Source organism: Eschrichtius robustus, chromosome 11, assembly GCF_028021215.1.
Source record: "Eschrichtius robustus isolate mEscRob2 chromosome 11, mEscRob2.pri, whole genome shotgun sequence".
Classification (NCBI taxonomy): Eukaryota; Metazoa; Chordata; class Mammalia; order Artiodactyla; family Eschrichtiidae; genus Eschrichtius; species Eschrichtius robustus.
The window spans coordinates 67,509,566-67,526,558 of NC_090834.1; the positions used below are offsets into that span (position 1 = coordinate 67,509,566).

At 38.8% G+C, this 16,993-nt stretch overlaps 1 protein-coding gene across 2 annotated transcripts in view; it reads left to right on the forward strand.

The window, feature by feature from the left end:
* SWAP70 (switching B cell complex subunit SWAP70) overlaps window positions 1-16,993 on the forward strand; it is a 77,273-nt gene that overhangs the window by 14,241 nt on the left and 46,039 nt on the right. For both annotated transcript variants that reach the window (XM_068555610.1, XM_068555611.1), the window contains exon 2: window positions 9,921-10,061. In XM_068555610.1, coding sequence (XP_068411711.1) covers window positions 9,921-10,061 — 141 coding nt within the window. The remainder of the gene's footprint in view (window positions 1-9,920; window positions 10,062-16,993) is intronic.

The window sequence follows — 16,993 nt, forward strand, 5'->3', positions numbered from 1 at the left end:
AGTATATCATGGGACCAAAAAAAGTCTTGAGAGGATGATCCAGACTGCCCAGTGCCAGAGACTTGGGAGAGTGAATTGTTTAGAAGGTATCTATCCCAGGTTGGGTTCTCCAGGAAACAGATGCTGAGACAGAGCTGGGAGTGCAAAAGGGTTATTGGGAAGAAATGCTTATGGGAAAAAAGAGAGGAAACAGGATTGGGAAAAGGAGCTGTCCAGTCATGATACAGACTTAACAAAAGCAGGAGCTCTGGAGCAAAGATGGCCTGTTAGAGGACGTCCACCCTGGGCAGAAATGGTGTCACCAGCTTGCTTAGTCATTGGCTGAGGTGGACCCCGGAAGTACTAATAACTAGAGGCTCTCAGCTAACCACAGTCCTTGTAGCTGGGCAGCAGTTCCTTTCTTGAGTGGTGCAGCTCTGTGTCTACCACAGAATCTTTTTGAAAAAGCTATTTCATAACATTGATAGGGATAGAAAGAAGCCATATTATAGTGACTAAAAGGGGACAAGGGGACAGAGTGGTCAGAGGATGGGGCAGCAGAGGTAAACCTCAGATTTGTGATCTTTATCATCACCTTGGGTGTACACTGTGGCTTCAGATCTCCTCTTGGAGAAGAGTGTACTAAATTGAACTACCTAATTTCTCTGTCTTCTGCTATAGACTTCTCTCTCATACACTGTTAATTCCTCTTGAGTCCTTTCCTAAAAAATCTTTAGTGGAATTTTTAGAAACTGGGCTGCTTTACTAGATCTCAGGTCAGATGAGTACTGCCTGCTAGTTCTGGTAGTGTTAATAACTAATGGAGGTATTGTTTTTTTACTTCAAAAATGACCTGAATTAGAGATTCCAATTAAACAAAAATTCTTCCTGGAAAGAATATACTGGTAGTATAGTGAAATACATTGAAAGACTCACATCTAAATAAAGGTGATAGAGAAGCAAACTAAATGAAACTAAACAACAGCAACAAAAAAAAAACAAAAAAAGAAAGAAAGAAAATTCTTAAATGGGACTCATTTAGCAAACATTTGTTGACATCAGGCACTCTCCCCTTGGCACTTTATTAGGTTTTGATATTGCAGGATAGATACAATAAAGATCTTCTCTTTAAGGAGCTTACAGAGTAGTGGGAGAAATAGAAACAGAAACTTACTGGAGTTAAATCTTCTTATACATGATTTATCTTCCTTTTTAAATAAAATATTTATTTATTTAGGCTGCTCTAGGTCTTTGTTGTGGCACGCAGGATCCTTTTTTTTTTTTTTTTAATATTTATTTATTTCTTTGGTTGCTCTGGGTCTTAGTTGTGGCAGGCGGGCTCCTTAGTTGCGGCATGTGGGCTCCTTAGTTGTGGCACGCAAATCTTAGTTGTGGCATGCATGTGGGATCTAGTTCCCTGGCCAGGGATCGAACCCGGGTCCCCTGCATTGGGAGTGCGGAATCTTACCCACTGGACCACCAGGGAAGTCCCTGATTTATCTTCTTAAAGACATTTGTTTATGCTGTGATCCAGTGGGAGGCTGGAATCTAAGGAGGCTGCCCAGATCAGGAGACTTTGTTGCCCATAGTGTGACTTCTTCAAGAGGCATGGCAAAGCATAGTTCTTTGTGAATGACTCGAGTGAGTTAATTTCATCAACTTTATAGTCCTACAATGATCTCTTCATATTTTATAATTTTATTGGTGCTCTCTAGCTGAAACCCCAGATAGAGAGCACTAATAAAATTAATTTAAAAAATTAATTTAAAAATTTTACATAAATATAAAAGCTTCACTTTTTCTGATTATAAAGGGAGAACATAGAATATTCAAACAACACTTTAAGGCAGAGGTCCCCAACCTTTTTGGCACCAGGGACTGGTTTCATGGAAGCCAATTTTTCCACGGAATGGGGGCGTTGGGGAGGGTATGGTTCAGGCAGTAATGTGAGCGATAGGGAGCTACGGGGAGCAACAGATGAAGCTTTGCTTGCTCCCCTGCTGCTTACCTCCTGCTGTGCAGCCTGGTTTCTAACAGGCCGCGGACTGGTACTGGTCCGTGGCCTGGGGGTTGGGGACCCCTGTTTTAAAGTATAGAGACAGGGACTTCCCTGGTGGTCCAGTGGTAAAGAATCCGCCTTACAATGCAGGGGACGTGGGTTTGATCCCTGGTCAGGGAACTATGATCCCACATGCCGCGGGCAACTAAGCCTGTGTGCTACAACTGCTGAGCTCGTGTGCCTCAACTAGAGAACCTACGTGCCGCAAACTACAGAGCCCAGGTGCCCTGGAGCCTGCGTGCCACAACTAGAGAAGAGAAAACCCACCACCACAATGAGAGAGAAGCCTGGGCACCACAACAAAAGATCCCGCATGCCTCAATGAAGATCCCACGTGACGCAGCTAAGACCCGATGCAGCCAAAAATAAATAAAATAAATAAATATTAAACAAATCTTTAAAAAAAAATAAAGTATAGAGACAAAGGTAAAAGCACTTGAAATTCTACCACCAAAGGCAGATGCAGTTAACTTTGCAATGATTTTCTAACATCTTTCGCTCACCATCCTTCCTCCCTCTTTCTCCCTCTGTCTCCCTTACTTCCTACATGTATACACATGCATGCACATATGTGCATATACTCATACATATATATCCTTTTATGTAAATAGGATCCTATTTCATATGCTTTTGTAGCCTATTTTCTTAAACAGTGTGTTAGGGTCATGTTTCCATGTCAGTGCACATAGATACAGACACCATCATCCTTTATGGCTATGAGCTATTTCACTGTGTTGATGAGTTATGCTTTGTTTAACTACTTTACTATTCACAGATATTCGAGATGTTTTGATGTTTTCAGCCAGGGATGCTGCTAAACTTTCTACAATGCATAGGACACCTCCCCCTGCTCCCCAGCAAAGAATTATCTGGCCTAAAATGTCAGCAGCGACAGAGAAAACCTGCTCTATACCTTCTCCAGTGTTGGGTGTTGGCAATTTTTACTCCCCTGTGTCTGCTTAAACACCAGGTGTTGTTTTTCAGGCAAAAAGTAGTAGCTCTTTTAGTTTGCATTATGTTGATCACTAGCGAAGTTAAGCATCATTTCCTATACTTATTAGTCATTAGCTTCTTTTGTGAATTTTCTATTCGTGTCCATGGTCCATTTTTTTTTTTTTTTTAAATTTTATTTATTTATTTATTTATTTATGGCTGTGTTGGGTCTTCGTTTCTGTGCGAGGGCTTTCTCTAGTTGCGGCAAGTGGGGGCCACTCTTCATCGCGGTGCGCGGGCCTCTCACTATTGCGGCCTCTCTTGTTGCGGAGCACAGGCACCAGACGCGCAGGCTCAGCAATTGTGGCTCACGGGCCTAGTTGCTCCGCGGCATGTGGGATCTTCCCAGACCAGGGCTCAAACCTGTATCCCCTGCATTGGCAGGCAGATTCTCAACCACTGCGCCACCAGGGAAGCCCCCGTGGTCCATTTTTAAAATTAGGTGTTCACCTTTTATTTAATAATTTCTAGGAGTAATTTGAATATTGGAGCTATTAGCCTTTTTTGTTTGTTTGTTTATAGTGTCTCTTTTTAAAGGGAAATTTAAGAATTTTTATGTGGTCAAATTTACCAGTATTTTCTTTCTGTTTTCTGAAGAGGGCTAACTTAGTGAATTATCCAAAATATCTTATTAAAGGTAGTCTATTTAGAATATAATCCAGTGGCATATACTGTAGTTCAATGGTATACGTTCTGTGGACACATCACAACAGACGGTTTTGAGTTAGATATCCTTCCTTAATGTGTCCATAAGTGTTATGCTCCCACTGAGTCCTCCCTTAACCCTCTGCTGGTCACCGTAAAGGATATGGAAGAACAACATTAGGCAGGCTTTCCTCCCTTACTGAGCTGCAGTTAGGTATTTGAGATATTACTGGTATGTGAAACAGAATTCACGTAAGTGCTGAATAGGAGGAGTTCAGTGGACAGAGGGGGCGGTGAAGGTTTCCTAGAGCTTATGAAGAATAACCCAGTCTTGAAGGATGTGACTAGGCAAAAGAGAATGTTTCCAGGACAGGGCACGATTGAGGGACAGGCAGTTAGGAGACCTGGGTTCTTGTTGTTGATTTGTTACTAATTGGTTTGTGACTTAGGCAAGTCTCAGGCCTCAGTCTTTTTATCAGTGAAATAAGGAGATAGCGGTAGGATATTTCCTAAGAGCATTGCCATTGTTAAAGTATTATGGTTTTACTGTGAAAAGAGGATTTTTAGAAAGAATTTGTTCAGCATTTATTGAAAGCTGTCTGCAAGATTCTGAGTAGCACGTTAAGTGCTGTGGGGATGCAAGCATAGGTGAGACATGGGCCTTTCAGAAATTTACAGTCTTATGGGAGAGGGAAAATCATGTGTGGTAGTGTAAGATAAGAAATACGTAGTGCTTGGGAAATGCAGAGTGGGGAAGACCATCTTGATTTTGGGTGGTGGAGGCTTCAGAAAGGGATGGCAGTTATGTTAGGTAGAAATGGAGGTGTAGGGGTGATTAGAGCAGAGGCCTGGAGGGAGCAGGGGAGTGATACAGGGTTTGTTTGGGGTGCTGTGAGTAAGCTTGTTTGACTAGATTTGTACAGTTGGTGCAGAGGGGTGGGAAAAAATAAGGCTAGAAATGTAAAGTGGGGCTGGCTTGCCAAGTGACTTAAATGCAGAGCTCAGATACCTCTGGTTTTTACTTCCGTAGGCTTTTGATGACTTTCAGACAAGGTGATAATGTGAGGTCAGCAGCCTTTGAAGATTAATTTGGTAAAAGTGTCTAGGATGGTGATTGATTGCATTCAGGGACTGAGTCAGAAGATGACTGAGATTTCTGAGGCTGAGTATGATAAAGATAATTTAACAGAAAGCAAGCAGGCCTTAAGCAGTGCCAAGCAGGATGAAAAGATATTGTCGGGAAAGGGAAAATGAGTCCTTGTGGTAAGGGGCGGGACTTCTATTAAGACAATGCTCTTAAGGCAGGGCATAGCACTGGTAGGAAGTTGGTCATTCTGTTAGGAAGAGTTTTCTGGTAATTCGCCATGAGCTTGAAATTTTATAAAAAAGACAGGAATTTTCACATTTAAAAAAAAAGTTTGCCCATTATGAATTATAGTTCTGTAATTGTGTCGGTTCAGATAAGCTTGTCGGAATAGCGATCCCTACCCCCCTTTTTTTCAGTGTTGAATTTTGCCCATTGTGCACATCCTGTGAAGGGAAACAGTCTGTGACTGGGGGGCTCATTTCAGAGAACCTTTGTAATCTCTACATCTTTGGGAGGGAGGAGGGTAAGCATTAGGCACTCATGTGTGTTAAAATACTGTTTAGTCATTCATCATCCTTGATATCGTTTCAGGATAGTTGGAGCAAAATGCTTAAAAAGGGTAAATGGCAAACTGCTGAAAAGGAACAGACCACACGAGCAGTTAATTAGTCATCTCTTGTCAGCGGAGGCCCTGCAGAGGCACTAGCAGACAGCTATGAAGGAACTGGAGAGATGAGGGTCTGGCATGGATATGGATCTTTTATTGTAGTAACAATAGTTTATTCTTCAAATTGGGGCCTGAGAGCAAAGTTGCTTAGCAATTATGTGGGCGTTGAAAGAATGGCCTTTGGAGGAGCAGGCATTTGAAGTAGGGTAAATTCAACTTTCTCAAGAAACTTGCAAACACTGATTAGAGTGATTCAGGGGCAGTCCTTTTACAAATCAAGAACTTGTAGTCCTATTTCCTCCTGATTGCTTTTGTCCTCATCTGTTTTCCAGCTTCCTCATCTGGAGAGGATGCTAGTACCTCTTGGAACAGTTTCCCCCAAAGGCGGGTGCTGAGAGATGAGGGCTTCCAGAGAGAGAGTGGTCCCAGATTTCTAGACGGATGTGTTCTTCACCACTGGATTTAAGTTGGCTCCGCTGAATAGCTCCAGCCATGTTGCTGGGTGCTGGAGAACTGACCGGGTGGGCACCAGTCCATCACTGCACCTTAGCAATAACATACATGCATGGCCACAGCATGCATGTCACTTTTGTATAGGCAGGGCTCTCTGTTTTTCCAGGAGGAGAGGGAATGTGGCAGGGCAGGGAAAGGGCACCAAAGTATAAGGTTTGGATTCTAGACCTAGTTTCACGGCACTTAAAACTCTGTCATCTGGGGGATATCTCCTTATCTCTCACTCAGCCTCTTCATCTGTAAAGTAGCAATACCATATACTTTCCAGGGGTGAGACTAAAACCAACTAATGGATGATGTGAGTCTACTCTAAAAAAGCATAAACTGCTGTTTAAGCTTATGGAGATTTTACTTCTTGTTATTAGTTTATATTCTGGCCTTCAAGAATTTGTTTTTTTAAATACATTTTACTTTAAAAAAAAACTTGAGATACTGTCTAGGCTTTAAAAAAAATTACTGATAAATTTTTTTTAAAGTTTAAAAGATGGCACATTTTTTTTTCTTTTAGTTACAAAACTTTTCCAATTATCTATTATTCAGTTTGTTATTTTGTTTGAAGAAGACTTCCCAGTTCTAGGCCTTACTAACAATGAAAAAAGCCGAATTTCTGATCTAAATTATAGTTCTTTCTGTTGAGTTCATGAAATGAGTTTGGGTTGATAGTTAAGGATTGAGCTTTTAAAAACATTATTTTTAGAGACAAGTCACCAACTCTTCCTTTTGCAGTGAGGATACTGAGACTAAGCGAGTAAGTAGCAAAATATTCTAATATTTAAAAAGGGTAAATGGCAAACCACTGTACAGGAACAGACCACACGAATAGGGCTGGTACTCAGGTCTCCTCCTCCAGAGTCCTTTAATATAATCTGCTGCCTCCCTCACAGTTTGCTTAACTAAATGAATGTGGTTGAGAAAGTTATCACTGAATTCAGTTATCCCTGTATTTAATTGTCCAAGGCTGAAGTCTAGAGTTTAAATCTAAATCTTCAGTGGGATCACTGGTTGAACTAAAGCAGCTATGCAAAGATGTTGTTGACTTTAGAAAACTGGAAACATAATGTTCCTTGTTACTAGAGAGTGTTGGACCAGCAATTACAAAACCTGACTTCTAGTCTCAGTTCTCCTAAGTAACCTTAGTCAAGAAAAACAAATTTAATCTCTTTGAGCCAGTACTCACCATCTATAAGATGAGAAAGATGACAATATGGCATCTAATGCCCCTGCCAGGGCTTTAGTTGGAGGATCTGTGAAACCCAAAGGCAAAGAAAGGGATGGGTGTGAGAGAGATTGGTGTCTGCTTTTTGTACCCTGAGGATGTTGCATTAATCAGTTACTTTTCTCATGTTATTTCTCTATTGGAAAGCTTTCCAATTGCCCTTTTCCTATCCAAAAGCTCTTTTTATTTTAAGGCCTAGGTTACATTTCACTTAATCTGTGAAGTCATTGTAGCACACACTATTCTCTCTGAGCTCATTTATTGCCCTTACATCTTATTCATCCATTAGTCATGGTACATTGCTGTGGAATATGTCTTCCTTTTATACCTAAACTTTAGGGAGTAAGTTAATGTAGAAGAAAAAGTGTAGAGTTCAAATATAAGTAGATTTAGCTGTATGGGCTTAAGCTGGCCATTAAGAAAAGTGTGTGTGTGTGTGTGTGTGTGTGTGTGTGTGTATGTGCGTGTGTATGTATACGTGTGTGTATATATGTCTGTGTGTGTGTATGTGTGTGTATATGTCTGTGTATATATGTGTGTGTGTATGTGTGTATATATACGTGTGTGTATGTGTGTGTGTGTGTTTACTTTTTAAAATAGTTATTATGTTTTTGAATACGTAAAATTTTTTCCTAAACTTAATGAAAAGGGAGATACAGTAAGAAATCTTTTGCTCCTGGTCTGCAGTCATACTAGTTTTCTCCCCATGGTTACTCGTTTCTTATATATCCTTCTAGAGTATCTTATTTCTTCTTCCTTTTTCTTTTACACAAAAGATAACACACTATATGTAGTCTTAGGTATATTGCTTTTTTTCACTTAAGTTATCTTGTAGATCTTTACGTATCACTACCCAGTGAGTTCCTCACTGTTCTTAACGTTTTATGGACGTACCATAGGTTAACCTGTGGTTGGGAATTTTTACTTGAATAAAGTCCCAAGTAATTTTAAAATGTGAATGACTGTTGAGCCTTATGTGAGGAGTATGCTCTATATTTCCATGGTATGTTGCAGTTTTTAAGCTCCTTACATTCCTGAAGTTGATTCTCACAAAACCTTTTTGAAGGTAGATAATTACTCTGTAGGTTTTACTAGGTAAATAGAGAAAGGAAATGTCTAGGATTTTGCTGACTGTGGTGCAAGATTCAGTAAAAGCTCCACCGTGCCCTTTTCATGTGCTCTACTACTGGCAAATAGAAGTTTTACTTGAGAAAAACAGCCTGCTTTGTAGGGGCTGATAGAAGTCTTCATTACTTCATTTATAACCATTTGTGAGTTTACTTCCTTTACTTTACTTACTTCCTTAAAACCAGTAGAGCATGTAGAAAAGGATCTCCACATAAATGAAGCTTTGAGAAACAAAACAAATGTAGAAAGAAGATATGCAAATGTTTTTTAATAGGTTAATTTTTTTAATCTTAAAAAATTCTAACGAAATATGTGTATGCAGAAAAAAGTAACTTGCTTTATGGAATTGAAAGTATTCATTGAGATGAATTTGGCTCCTTAAGCGATTAAATGGGTAGGGCTGAGACAAATAGGGAAGATTTTAACCTGGGATTTAACATCTAATAAGATTCTGTGTTAGAGGCAGCATGGCCTTAGCTATGTAATTTGACCTGTTTAGAATGCACAAATGGGATGGAAGGGATTTAAGTTTTATATTTAGATGTTCATTTATAAATTTATTTATTTATTTTAGCTGTGTTGGGTCTTCGTTTCTGTGCGAGGGCTTTCTCTAGTTGCGACGAGCGGGGGCCACTCTTCATCGCGGTGCACGTACCTCTCACTATCGCGGACTCTCTTGTTGCGGAGCACAGGCTCCAGACGCGCAGGCTCAGTAGTTGTGGCTCACAGGCCTGGTTGCTCCGCGACATGTGGGATCTTCCCAGATCAGGGCTCGAACCCGTGTCCCCTGCATTGGCAGGCAGATTCTCAACCACTGCGCCACCAGGGAAGCCCTAGATTTTCCTGATGAGTAGTGAAAGAGCCCAGACTGCTCACTCAACTATCTGAATGTTAAAGTGTGCACTTCGATTATTGCAAGACCAGGATGCAGATTTTCGACAGAATATTTTCAACCATTTTGGTGACTCCTGAGATTTTTTTGCTATTGATTTTTCATGTATTTCTAAATTGGGCCCTTGATTTCTTTCTCTTTTTATATTTATACTCTTTTATACTCATCCTGAAAACTTAGCCTAGCATCATAGAATTTTAGAGATGTTTGGATGCTTAGAGATTACTAATTAATATCTGGTATATTTGTATATTAACTTGGCCCTTTATATTGGACAAAGGAGAGAATTGAAGCCCAGAGAGGTTGTGGCTGGGCCTAGGTCAGCCACCTTGTCCAGAACCCCCAGCTGCAGCTGTTCAGAACCAGGTTCTTTCTCTTACAGCTCTACTTGACGGACTGCTTTACTTGGGGAGAAGTTTAATTTTAAACACATTCTCTTGCTCTTTCCCCCCTTTTTCTTTCTAATGTGGGCCAATTAATAAAAGACTACAAGCAGTCTGGTAGTCACAGATCTTGCCTGGAGCCTGGCTCATTGTAAGGCATGTAAGGGAGACTTGTTTGAAGTGGACCAAAACTGGGGAGGGAATGAGACACTATGGGTAACAGGTGGGGAGCTGGCAGCTGGCAATTTATTCTTCATCTTTCTCTCCCCAGGACAGGGAGCAGCCAGTTGTGTTCGGACAGTGAAGGTGCCACGTGCTGGTTAGTGGATGCCTCTAAACTACCCTCTTTCTCCCTTAGGTTCTTTCCCATAACCTGTGCACAGTGCTGAAGGTTCCACATGACCCTGTTGCCCTTGAAGAGCACTTCCGGGATGATGATGAGGGGCCTGTCTCCAATCAGGGCTACATGCCGTATTTAAACAAGTTCATTTTGGAAAAGGTATGACTCTAATCTTTTCTTGCTTACAGCATTGTTCAGATTGCACATTTCAAGTGGGCCCCATAGCCCCTTGTTGGTGAGTTCACTAAGGAGTTTAGGTGTGAAGCATCACGAGATAAATAAGAAAGGAAAGAAAGAATGAGACTGACAGTACTTCCTATTTCTCTCTCTTCTCCAGTGCCTTCTAAAACTTTGTTCGGTATTTTTACGACTTGGCTCTTTTTTGGAAATTAAGTATTTTGTATTAATCTGTACCTGTCTTCTCTTAGGGAGCTGTTTTTTCTTTTTAAATTCTGGTTCCACATGTACTGGCAATGATTGTTAAAGCATGGATATGATGGGGTAAAATGTGATGTTAATTATCTTTATAGATATCATACAGCAAAGCTTTCATCCTAGACTTTTTCGGGTGCCACTTGGATGTTTCCTCTGGGATATGTTATGAGTAAAGATGCTGTAAAAAATGATTATGTGTTTGGAAGCCATATTGGTATTTTCTGCTGGGTTTGGTTTCTCCCTTGGTTTGGATAATTAAAAATTGACACATTAAAGTTTTGACTTTAATGTTCTTTTATTTTTTTTAAAGAAAATCTAAATTGATGGCACATTTAATTAAAAACATTGGTGATTAAAAAATTACAAAAGGTAGCTTTGTTATTAAATAGGCAATTAATACAAATATATGAAATAAAAAGTAAAATCTCTTTACCCTTTTTAGTCTGACTCTACAGGAGTAACCACTTTTAACTGTTTGATGAATATCTTTGCTGACCTTTTTATAGACATGCAAATACACACCTATACAATACATAGTGTTTTGTTTCTGTACCAATAGGGTCATGCTACACATAGTTCAACTTACTTTTTTAACTGATCAATATATTAGTGTCATCTTTCCATATCATGTACATTTAGTTTAGGTATGAAAGTAATCATATATGCACATGAAGGGTTGGGAATTACTGCTTTTGCTTATTTATAACACCAAGCTTGAAATTTTTGGATATATGTCAAAAATGTCTTTCAAAAAGTGACAGTGATAATACTTTTAAATTAAAAATAAAACACATTAAAAAGCCTGTTTTCCAATCACCTAAATGCCGTAACTATTGACGTATTTTTTTCTGTTGACTTTTTTGGGATTTTTATAGCTATTTATATGTATCAATTCTTTTTATAGTTAAGTGTCTTTTTTATAATAGCAAAGTACAGTAATTAAAATTTATAATAATAATTTAAGTTACTGGTATGGAAAATACCAAAATGTTGGTCAGCATTCTTTTTAAAAATCACATTATATCTTTCAGAAATTTTGCAGCAAAGATTGTCAAAATTACAGTGTATTCATCTAGGTAGTATTCTTTGTACCTATATCTATTATTCCATATCAGCCTCACAATACAATTTTTTGCTCTTTATTTGTGTGTGTATGTTTTATACATATACTTGGTCATGCTTTAATTAGAAACAACTGCAGAGGGAGAAACCACACCATAATGAAATGAAAGACTTGATCAAACTCACAAAAGCCACATATTGTGTGATCCAATTTATGTGAAATGCCCAAAATAGGCAAACACATAGAGATATAGAATAGATTAGTGGTTGCCAGAGGCTGAGGGGAAGTGGGAATGGTGAGTGACTACTGATGGGTTTGGGATTTCTTTTTGGGGTGATGAAAATGTTCTAGAGTTACATAGTTGATGGTTGCCAAACCTTGTGAATATACTGAAAACTACTAAAATGTACACTTTGAGGGTGAATTTTATGGAATGTGAATTATATCATGATAAAAAAGATTCAAACAAATTATACAGAAACTGATGTGTGAGGTTTCAAAACTTCACAGTATGATGCTGTACTATTTTCTAAGGCTTTTTTGGGCTGCCTTTCTGTTTACTAATCAGGTAGCTCATTTGTGTTTGTAGTTGTATTATAAGTAAATATGTCTTTTTTTGTGAAGAAATTCTTTTTATTTATAAAAAATTCCCCCAGCTTTATGAGATATTATTGACGCCTAATGTATGTAAATTGAAGGTGTACAACGTGACTTTTTTTAATATAAATTTTTAAAAAATTTTATTTATTTTTGTCTGCATTGGGTCTTCGTTGTGGTGCATGGGCTTCTCTTGGCGGTGGCTTCTCTTGTTGTGGAGCACGGGTTCTAAGTGTGTGGGCTTCAGTAGTTGTGGCTCTCGGGCTCTAGAGCGCAGGCTCGGTAGTTTTGGTGCATGGGCTTAGTTGCTCCGTGGCATGTGGGATCTTCCTGGACCAGGGCTCGAACCCGTGTCCCCTGCATTGGCAGGCGGAGTCTTAACGACTGCACCACTAGGGAAGTCCCCCAACGTGATGATTTGATATATGTATATATTGCGAAATGATTTCCACGGTAAGGTTAGTTGTGTTATCATTACCTCCCATAGTTACCTTTTTTTTCCCCCTGTGGTTATAGCTTTTAAGATCTACTCTCTTAACAACATTCAAGTATATAGTCCTGTATTGTTAATTATTGTCACAATGCTGTGCACTAGATCCCAGATCTCATTCATCTTAAAGCTGGAAGTTTGTACCCTTTGACCAACATCTCGCCATTTCCCCTACCCCCCAGCTCCTTTCAACCACCATTCTACTCTCTTATTTCTTTGAGTTCATTGTTTTAAATATTCTACATATAACTGAGAACATATAGTATTTGTTTTTCTGTATCTTAAAGAAATTCTCTTAACCATGATTAGTTACAACAGCTTCAGAATCCTTGAGTTTACTGTTTGATATTTCTGCACTAATTTAAATAAAAGACAGGAGGTTTTGAATACAACCATAGTGGTGAGAACATTTACACTCCATTAACAACCCCTAAGACAAGTGGTTAGGATATGATGCATGCCCAGATCCCACAGAAGGGGTTAAAATTAGGTATATCCCTCTTTTTTTCTCCCAATAGCTATTTTAATCAAGTTTAGGCCCTATGAACTAGAAACAAGACAGTCAGTCTGCAATGGACCATCAAATCCAAAGGACTCCCTTTTCTCTGTGCGTCTAGGACAAACAACGGCTAGTTCTCTAATTTTTTCCCCTAAAGTATGTGTTAGCACTCTGGCATCATGGACTTTAAATAAATAAAAATAAAAACTTATTGTCTTCCCTACTTTTAAAATACAAAAATGTATTTGGAACAGATACTATAACCTCATCATATTTTTACTTTTTAAAAAATTTCCATTTATTTAAACTAAAATCAAAACCAAAGACAGTTCACATAGTAAATATGTCTTATATTCAGCAAATGTTTGATGACCTACTGTGTGCATGTGTTTAATCTTAAAAACTAAAGACAATAAGCAGAATTATGTCTGTTATTAAAATATATAGAACAGGGACTTCCCTGCTGGCACAGTGGTTAAGAATCTGCCTGTCAATGCAGGCGACATGGGTTTGAGCCCTGGTCCGGGAAGATCCCACATGCTGCGGAGCAACTAAGCCTGTGCACCACAACTACTGAGCCTGTGCTCTAGAGCCCAGGAGCCACGACTACTGAAGCCCGCGCACCTAGATCCCGTGCTCCGCAGCAAGAGAAGCCACCACAATGAGAAGCCTGCGCACCGCAATGAAGAGTGGCCCCCGCTCACCACAACTAGAGAAAGCCCGCACGCAGCAACAAAGACCCAACGCAGCCAAAAATAAATAAAATAAAATAAATAAATTTATATATATTAAAAAATATATATATACATATATATATAAATAAAACATACCGGGGGATTCTCAGAAGTCTGGAAATTGCTTTGTTTTTCAGTGCGAGAATTTGTGTGGGCTGGACTAGTAGATAGAGAAACATGGTTGAATATCTTGAAGTGCTGTACCCTGATACCACATTTTGTTCTCCTTGATGTAACTCTGTTTAAACATCTTGAATTTTAAAGTTTTAAAATGTTCTTTGTTTTAGTATTTAGGTATTTAAAAGTTTTGTAACTGGGGGAGAAAATACAGCAGTATTTATAAAAAGTCCAAAATTAGTCACAAAATTTGGAGAAAAACTTTATTCACAGAGCAAGTGAGGATGTGATGAAACAGTGAGCCCTTGTTTATTATTGCTTAGCCACCTGGAGTGGCATTTTGCCTGGCCTTCAATCCAAATAAAGCAGGCAAGGTTTTCGTGGTGGTGTGGGTTTAAATTGAGCAAAGATTTGTGCCTTGTTTTGAAACTTGGTTGAAATAAATGCCAATAGTGACTGAAGAACGTTAACATAAAAACTTAGAGATTGTCATCAGCTATGCAATGAAAATATGAAATGATTAAACATTTGCAAGATGTGCTTTCCTATATATTTGTATGTGTGTGTATAAAGTCTCATTTGATCCTCATGGTAATCCTGTGATGATGCATAACTGGCACTCTTATCACCATTTAACTCGGGAGGAAATAGAATGCATAAGGTTGCCTAGCTAAAAAGGGGTAGATAGATTTTGAACCGAAGCCATTTCACTTCTAGACCAGTGTTCTTTTAACTATATGTACTATTGAGGGATTAATTACTCCCTTCCAGAATTAATGTGTTCCAGTTACTGGATATGTAGGGGCAGGGGTAGAATGGTTTAAAAGCCATTCTGATCATCTCAGACTATCTCAGCCTCCTTCTAGTTCTCTTAGGTTCTTTCTCAAGTGTTTTAAGGTGATTTTTTTCTTCTTAATTAGTATCTGGTGTCCCTCAGTGTTCATTTTGGTCATTTTTCCCCCCAGGTTATTTGAGAGATTTTCTGCCTTTGCCTAAGAGAATTACTCAGAAGGGGTTGAGACCAAGAGATAAATTATAATGAAACTTGCTTTGCAAAAAGTAATTTTTCTATTTGGTTTCTATATTTGCTTCTTCAGAGAGAATAATTCCTGTTTTTCTTCACATTGATAGAATTTATTTTCAGCTTTCCTGAGGCTTCAGATGATTAACATGTGTGTTCTTGTAGCAAATATTTTGCCTCCGCTGATTGTTAACTTTTTTTTTTCTTATTTGTTAAATTTCTTCTTTAGTAAAGAATAGGATTCTGGGGACTTCCCAGGTGGCGCAGTGGTTAAGAATCCACCTGCCAATGCAGGGGACACGGGTTTGAGCCCTGGTCCGGGAAGATCCCACATGCCGTGGAGCAGCTAAGTCCGTGTGCCACAACTACTGAGCCTGCTCGCTTAGAGCCCATGCTCTGCAGCAAGAGAAGCCACCGCAATGAGAAGCCTGCACACCACAACAAACAGTAGGCCCCGCTCGCCACAACTAGAGAAAGCCTGCGCACAGCAACGAAGACCTGACGCAGCCATACATACATACATACATAAATAAATAAAAGAATAGGATTCTGTGAACATCTAGGAAGAATTTTTTGTGAGCTTCCCCCCACCCCCCCTTTTTTTTGGGCAAAAAAACCACTGCAGCTGGCTTACCTGATAGTAATTGAAGAAAGTGTTATATTGTTAACTTTTTACTATTGAGCCCTAGTAGACTACATAAAAAACTAGTTCTGCCTCAGCATGTTTATGAGGCAAACTAAGCCTTCCATGAGATTTAATAGCCTAATAGGCTTTTTGGTCCAAATCATGGTCAGTTATTTTCCCTGATTCTACACATTAAAGGTTGGTCTGGGCTGTTTGATGATTAAAAACCAGTAATTCATTGGCAATAAGCCAAGTCCTAATTGGGGAATTTGCTGCTTTCTAACATAATCCTTTTTTTTGTTTGTTTTTTTGGGAAACATACACACACACACAAAAGAAAAACACACAAAGAGAAAAATTTTTGTTCAATATAATGTCCCTTTTCTAGAGTCTAGCAGTCTCTGCTTTCTGTTTTCCTAGGCCGGACATTTTTACTTTCTTACCGGATGCTTGCTCTTCCTGTGTTAGTTATAGTTCTCCCATAAAATGAGTTTTCAAATTCCTTTTAGTGGAATGAATATGCCTTCGCACTCAAAATGTGGTCAAATGTATGCCTAACAAGTGTCATTTAATAGGAAGGGGTACTGCTCTTAATTAAGTTCCCCAAACCATGCTTTTGTACAGTTCTTTCTTATTGTCCTATAGCCTATGTTACTTTTTTCTTTCATTGTTGCTTGAAAGTTATATAGTATTAATTTGGTACAGTGGTCAAGGTGGACTCTACATTTTGATCAGATTTGTAAAGTTACACAGGACTAAAAACTTCGGAGTGATTAAAGAGGTTCCATGCTGAGAATATGGATGACTTTATGTCATTGAATACTTTGGCCAGCAATATAAATCTAAGGGTGACATAGTTTAAAGAAATATTGTTTTCAAAAATAGCAGCTTTATTGAGATGTAATTCATATACCATACAGTTTAACTACTTAAAGTGTACAATTTGGTGGTTTTTAGTGTAGTCACATTTTTGTGCAACCATCACTAAAATCAGTTTTAGAAGATTTCATTACCCTCCCTCAAAAAAACTGTACCCATTAGCCCTTACTCTCATCTCCCACAGCCCTAGGCAACCACTAATCTACTTTCTACCTCTATGGATTTACCTATTCTGAACTCATACAATATGACTGGAATCATAATATGTGGCCTTTTGTGTATGTCTTCTTTCACTTAGCATCATGTTTTCAAAATTCATCCATGTTGTAGTACATAACAGTACTTCATTTCTTTTTATGGCTGAATAATATTTCATTATGGATATACCATATTTTGTTTGCACATTGGGTGATGGACATTTGAGTTTTTCCCACTTTTTGGTTATTATGAATTTACTGCTGTGAGCATGCATGTTCAAGTTTTTGTGTGGATGTATATTTTCAGTTCTCTGGTATATACCTAGGAATGGAATTGCTGGGTCATGTGGCAACTCTGTGTTTAACCTTTTGAGAAACTGCTAAGCTGTTTTCCAAAGCAGCTGGGCATTTTACTTTTCTACCAGCAATGTCTG